The sequence below is a fragment of the Calliphora vicina genome, chromosome 3 (assembly GCF_958450345.1).
Source record: "Calliphora vicina chromosome 3, idCalVici1.1, whole genome shotgun sequence".
NCBI classification, from domain to species: domain Eukaryota; kingdom Metazoa; phylum Arthropoda; class Insecta; order Diptera; family Calliphoridae; genus Calliphora; species Calliphora vicina.
The window spans coordinates 57,371,320-57,378,838 of NC_088782.1; the positions used below are offsets into that span (position 1 = coordinate 57,371,320).

General features: G+C 30.9%; 1 protein-coding gene across 1 annotated transcript in view; it reads left to right on the forward strand.

Moving 5' to 3' along the window:
• PXo (P[[i]]-sensitive XPR1 orthologue) overlaps positions 1–6,319 on the forward strand; it is a 49,764-nt gene extending 43,445 nt beyond the window's left edge. The window contains exon 6 of the mRNA XM_065505178.1: positions 5,644–6,319. Within this exon, the coding sequence (XP_065361250.1) occupies positions 5,644–5,775 (132 nt within the window). The 3' untranslated portion in view covers positions 5,776–6,319. The remainder of the gene's footprint in view (positions 1–5,643) is intronic.
• The last annotated feature ends 1,200 nt before the right edge of the window (positions 6,320–7,519 follow it).

Genomic DNA, 7,519 nt, shown 5'->3' on the forward strand with positions numbered 1-7,519 from the left:
GATATTTTATAAATAAATTTTGACCCTCCGTAGGCCCGCCATAGCTAAAAAACCATAAAAAGATCCAGCAAAATTAAAAAAAATAATTAAATAAACCTGAATATCTCTTCAACTAATAGAGATAACCTACACATGTAATCGTATTTTTTAGATTTTCTCAAGTACTATTTATGTTTAAAATTTTAGCTCAATCAGATCATAAATGGATTTTTGACGATTTTTTTTTAAATTGATACCCGAGGTGACCAAATTTGAGGGGCTACGCACTGGTCCCCATTAATGCTAAGAACCTGAACAATTGAAAAAAACTCGAAAACACCTCAACTCCAACCATGTGAAATTTCGTAACAATATCTCCAATAGTTCCCGAGATACCGAATTATTTCCAAAAAAAAAAAGATTCTAAACCACTGTGCCATTGAAATTTCGTAACAATATCTCCAATAGTTCCCGAGATACCGAATTATTTAAAAAAAAAAAGATTCTAAACCACTGTGCCATTGAAATTTCGTAACAATATCTCCAATAGTTACCGAGATACCGAATTATTTCCAAAAAAATTTTCTGAACCACTGTGCAGTCATTGTTATCAACCTACCGACTTGAGGAGAAATTGAAAAAAAGTGAATTTCGAGTTATTGGCATTTTTTTTTTAAATTTTTTGGAAATTAGATTTCCTTCATTTGTCTTTTCAACTCGTTAAATTAATAGATTCAAAATCATCAACATACAGGAAATTTGCAGAATCTTGCCGTTTTGTAATTTTTTTCACTGCATTACCAGCGTGTTGTATATTTTCAATCCATTACTTTGACTAGTAGAAAATATAAGATATATCCACCTATAGGAAATTGTGTCTTCTTTTACCACTGTGTGCTGAAAATACTTCTACATATTAATAAGTACAATAAATATATATTTAAATGACAGATTAATTAAACTGAATTTAAATGTGATTTAAAATAGTACTTATGTGTTGTGTCAGCTTTAGCTGTATTTATGATTGAATTTAAATCGCATTTAAGTTGATTTAAATACATAAATTGAATATTTTAAAGATTTAAATAAACTAAAAGCGATTTGAACTTAAGTAGATCTAATGAAATTTCAATTAATTGAACATATAAGACTCATGCTGTTATTTCATTTCAACATGCCATTAAAGTAAATGCATCACAATGTATTTTAAAACTTAAATTAAATGAGAAGCTTTTAAGATCTTACTATTCATATGCATTATGTTTGAAATTACTTTGGCATTACCCAGCAGTTTTACTTGACTACTTAAGTAGTCAATATATCCCTTTTAGACAGTAATTTTCACTAATGTCTGGTCACTTGGCTGACTCCAATTGATATATTTATGGTTCATTTGACTCCAATGTGCTTGTTGTAATGCAAAGATAAATCAATTGGTTACTTTATACATCACAGGTAACTAGCGTGATGGCAATTGTTACTTAAATGTATCTAAGTGTAAAGAAGTCTAGAGTGAAGTCACTTTAAATTTTGTTCTTGTACAGCACCTTAAAATGTAGTTTTTAATGCACCAGAAGTAATCTATTGGAGAATCATTTGCCAATAAGTGGACAACCTAGGACAACCACATCATAGCCACATAGCTTCTGTAACTAGTGGTGATCCTAATGATATGTAAAATTAATAGTTAGGGACACTTATCCAGAACTCCTGGGTAAACTACGCGAATAAAAGTCTCTGTGACAGCAAATGAAAATAACTTAAGTCGATAATCATAGTTTGATATATTATATAGATGCACAACACTATGAAATTTAAAACTATTTAAGTTACTTGTTATATTTTATGTTAATTTAAGGTATGTTTGTCAAATATATTGGGTGTATGACTTAAAAATGTGTTGTTTTGAAACATTTTTACAATATATATTTATTTAAAGTATTGGCCATCAATGATAGGAAAAGGTCATAGCTAATGATGCATCATTAGCTATGACCTTTTCCTATCATTCTGCCAATAGATGGATTCCGATCCAAAAGAACTGCTCATCTTTTGAGGTCAAGAACGAATTAAGCCAATATCGGTTACTCTGTACCAAAGAGAGCGTTCTGCAGCGATCGAAACAAATAATATTCGAATAATATTCGGGGCCCTACAAATTATATAGGGGCGGCGCTATGGTAGCTCAAACTAGGGTACCTTCGAAATGTAAAATTTGTAAACACGTGCCATTTTTTTGTTTCCCATCCGTTTTTCAATGGTTTTTGTATTTTTGGAAAGCACTCGTCTATTTATCTCTTATAATTTCCGAGTTATAGGCTCGGAATTTTTTGTGTTAATTAGACAACTAAATTAATATACAAAAGATTTCAGAGCAATATCGATTATACATATATCCAAAAATAATCAATTTAAAAATTAAAAAAATAGTAGATTTTTGCTGTTTTTTGGGCGAAAAGGTAACATTACTCTTTTTTATAAAAAAAACTTTCTTTAAGAACATATAACAATTTTATGTTTTTCTGTAAGGTATTTTTACGGAGAACATTTTGGTGTGAAAAATATATCCTATTTTTCGAATATGTCGCCCTTTAGAATTTGACCTATTTTTTTTTTATTAAAATTTCAACTTTGGGCCACATGTTCTAAAATTCCAAGGCTGGGATCAGACAACCGAAACCAGCCTTGAAAATCTTGATGTGTTCCCTATTTACCCCAAAGTATTTTCCCAGCTCCGAATGAAATCTGGACTCTATGGGCTAAATTGTAAAAAATACAATTTTTGGGATTTTCGCTCCAATTTTCAGAAATTGCAGGATTCCCTTTGACCTTTTGACAAGTTTTTTTTACACTTCGTTATTTAGAATGACAAATTAAAAAAAAAACGTTGAAAACTTCATTGAGTTTTGTTAATAAATATAGATTTTATTACATATTACATATTTATTGAGTTTACAAATCTAAAATTTGTATCAACATTTTAACAGAATTGCAAATATTAGGAACAATATTTGCGAACTAATATCTTTTGTTCAGATAAGTTAATTTTTGGTCTTACGAAAAAAATTTCAAGTCAATATCTATCTGGCCTATGTTTATAAACCGGTTAACCGGTTAACCGAAAAACCGGTTTTTCTTCGAAATCTCGGTTTTTTGCGAACCGGTTAATTTGAAATGTTGATTTTCGGTTAACCGGTTTATCCGGTTTTTATCACTCGGTTAACCGGTTTTTAAAATGTAGGTCTAAACTTAAGAAATCTCATGGTTTTGTGCATTTTTTATATTCATTGTACACACATTATTGTTCTGATTTGAAACCTAAACTAATGACTTACAATACAAACCTATTTAGAGCCATTATTCCAACTTGCCGTTATAGTTAAAGGTAACTTTAAGCAATAGAAAAAGGTACCCTTAAGGTCACTTTAACTATAACGGCAAGTTGTAATAATGGCCCTTAGATTGATATTTTTAAGAATTTCAATGATTCTAAACAGTAAGAAGAAGTGCGTTTGCATATTATAGGTCCTTTTTTGGGACTTGTAACATTTTCTGTTTCATATCAGAAAGTCGAGGTGATAATAAATTTCAAAATTATCAAATATTTAATTAAAAAATTGATTTACATTTTTTGGTTTGAAATTTAATGAATAAACCAATAATTAAAACAAGTATCATATAGCTAGTAAAATATTTATACTCAATTCCATTAGACTGAGATAATAATTTTGAAATTTTTACAAAACAAAATGGACTTAGCACTTTTGTATATTCATAGTTATTTATATTAACCATTCCTGACAACTAAAAACTACAAATTTTAAAGCTGTGTATACTTTATAGGACATTTTATGTTTTTACACATATATGACGGTTAACCGGTTTAACCGGTTTTTTCGATGTCGGTTAACCGAAAAACCGGCTTTTTAAAAAAGGCCAATTTTCGGTTAACCGACAAACCGGTTTTTTAAAAATTCGGTTTTTTATAAACACTAATCTGGCCGCATATTCTAAGCGGTTTTCGGCAAATGCTCGCGTTTGGTATAGGTTGCCTGTGATGGTCTGTTCAGATTTCAGCAGCCCTCTTGCTCCCACCAAATACAAATAATTACCTTAGAGCCATGGATATTTGGCTTTGGTGTCGATTCGGCAGATTTTCCGGGCTTCACATACGATTTCTTACACTTCGGGTTATTGTAATGGATAAATTTTTCATCGCAAGTAATGAATTGGTGCAATAAGGATTTTCTTTTATAGCGTTCAAGAAGCATTTCAGACATACAAACTCGTCTTTAAATGTCTTTCAGATTCAATTCGTATTGTATACAATTTCCCTGCTTTTGGATGAATCCTGCTGCTTGCTAATGTTTTGAAATTGCTGCTTGAGTAGCTGCCAATGATTTTAAAGCTCCTATTGAGTTTGACAACAACCTTCATGAAGTGATGCCTTCAATTCTTGCTTTTCTAACTGTTTTGGATGGCTTGGGCTATCTTTGTTTTTTTTTGTGAAAATCATCACTTCTGAATAAATCAAACCATCTCTACCACGTTGAAATTGATGGAACACAATCACAATAAGCTTTGGTGAGCATTCATTCGGTGTGCTTCAGCGGCACTTATTTTCAAATTAAAGAAATAAAGCAAAACTTCCCGCATATGACGCTTTGACATCTTCGAACCAAAATAAAAACTTTGTTGTTTACACTATATTAAGCTGAAAACTTGCGTTTTCTAAGATAGAGGATTTTGAATATATAGTCCATCGATATGTTTACTAAATGTTTATTATCTCGCCATCCATTCATGGTCTCACTCTGAGTTTTGTATGAGACAAATCTTCTGTAACGGTTGCTTTCAACATTCACCATGCTTATAAACATTTCCATCAGCTGAAACTTCCAATTATTAACAATGTTGATAACACGATGTTATTAAAATTGTTTTTAAGTATGACAACATTAACTGTTAAAGCTGCTAACATTAACATTAAAGCTGCTAAAAGCTCAAAGTGATCATTGTGGAAACAAAATGAAATAGATAAATCATGAAACTACTAGAAGATGGCACTGTGTGTATAAATATTAACAGTGAGTTACAGAGTAGTGAGTATATCGTAGGCACTGTTAGGTTAACATGAACTGTTTTACCAGTGTATTTTTGTAAATTATAAAGTGTGTTTAAAAAGTGAGTGACTATTTAAATTGTATAAATTTACAATAATAAATTTTTAAACTACTGATTACTTTTATTTTCAATTTAAAGAATACGGTTTTTTTAAAGAAAATAAATTTTTAAACGGTAAAAACGTAACAATATAAACAATTGAAATTTAGTTAGTTTTACAACATTCATATATAAAATTTGTACTCTGTAACGGAATTGAAACATGTTCAATTCCAAATTGTTTATGACCATAAAAAAGTTGTACCAAGTTTTAACAAATTTGGAAGGGGTAAGATCCGATGTCTTGTCGAAAAATGTTTGTATCCTCCCAATTCTTTAAGTCTTACTGTAAACTTTTATTAAATAGCATTTAACTTAAGTCGACTTAAGATAGATTTTATACGAATGCATATAAAAGACTTATACTTAAACAAACATTTCTTTAATTGAAATTTAATTGTATTTTATATTTCCTTTTCCCTTTCTTCCAACCAAACTTAGACCACCATACTACGCATGATGGACGAGGAGGATGGCGTTGCAAATAGACGTGGCAAGACGAAAATACCCAAGAAAAAAAATGAACATCGTATACTTTTGCAAGCAGACTCTGTAGAGGATCTATGTTCATAAAGGAAACCAGAAACAAATCAAAGAAAACAGAACCAAAAACCAGCCAAAAAAAAAAAACAAAAACTAAATATAATCCCTATCTTTATTAGAGTCAACCAAAGAAGAAAGGACAAAAGTATCCTTAAAGCAATATGAAACTTTTGTTGTACATAATACTTAATACAAGACTTTAAACAAAAAGGCACAAGTATCTTTGTGCAACTTGTGTTCGTTGATGTCAATATCAAATTCAAATTATTTATTCAGCTTTAAGTAAAATAGTAGAATGGAAACGGACACAAAGTTACACAGAAGAAGAACAGTTAAACAGGAAAATGTCTTGCTTTCATAATGATGTTAAAGACTTAAATTTCAAATCCGTTTAGTACAAATTAACAAAAGTTTGTAGTTGTAGGAAAATATATGTACATTTTCTATGTATATTTATGTATATAAATAAGTATGTAAGTATATATCTGTGTGAGTATATAAATGTGTATATGTATGTATACATCATATATGTTGTGAATGTTCTCAACTAAAATAAAAGTTTAATTCATTCTAAGACACCTTTTATCAAAAGTTATGTTCTGGGTTCAGGACTTTATGGGCTGGATCAAAGGATAAAAATATCCTTTTTAAGGTTTTTATTATTTTTTTTTTCATATTTCTCTCAAAGGAAACATATGAAATATTGGTATCATGTGAAAGGTCTTTTAAAGGCTCCTTCAATGCCATATCCAAAATGATCCTGTAAATTCAAAACTATTCAAAAGTTTTAAGTTTTTTGCAAAAATTTTAAGTTTTCATACAGATTAAATGGTCTCCTCAAACCAACTAAACTTTAATTTTAGTTGGGAACATTGGGACCACTTATTTTCCTCCACACAAACGGGTCCAACCTAATGTAAACATGTGTTTATACATATCGTTAGCTGAGTGCACAAACGTGATAAGTTCATTTTAACAAATTTTACAGGAACACAAAAAACGTTCTAAAATCTTTTATTTTAAATATTTTTAGATCTGTTAATGCACTTTAATTACTTATTTGTTAGGATTTATAATGATAGGTTAGGTTAGGTTCACAGGCAGCCGTCCAAAGATTTCCGTCTTATGTCCATTTCAATGTTCCCTTTGTGTTACCTGAAAAAGAAGATAATAAAGAAGAGCGAGGAATAAAAGAAGAGGGTGGGCAATAAGTTAAGTAAAAGTAGAGTTTATAAAAGAACTTATAGATAGAAGTTAGACGAGCATTTAAAGGGCGATAGATCCGGGGTCTTACTAACCACCTGCTTTTCTTAATACAGGCATCTAGCATCTTAATTCCTTCGCAGATAATTCGGAGAGGTTGCTCAAGGAGCATTTCTCTAAAAACCTGGCACACAGATCACCCAATATCGGACAATTGCAATAGATGTTTAAAGTGGTCTCTTCCTTCTCCTCATTTTCATAACTCCTACATAAATCAGAGTGAGGTAGTCCAAGTCTTGCAGTACGCAGTGGGGCAGAATCGAAATTTTTTTGGAAATAAATCTGGCATGTCGGCTGGTCCGATCGGAATAAAATTTGACGTGGGCATAGCCAATGAGTATCCCAGTTTAAGTTATTAAAATGGGCCCTACAAATGCTCCAAGGGCGGCGCTATGGGAGCTCAAACTAGGGTACCTTCGACATGTACAATTTTTAAATTCTTGCCAATTTTTTGTTCCCCTTCCGATTTCAATTCCGATTTTATACTTTTGGAAAGCGGTCGACTAGATCT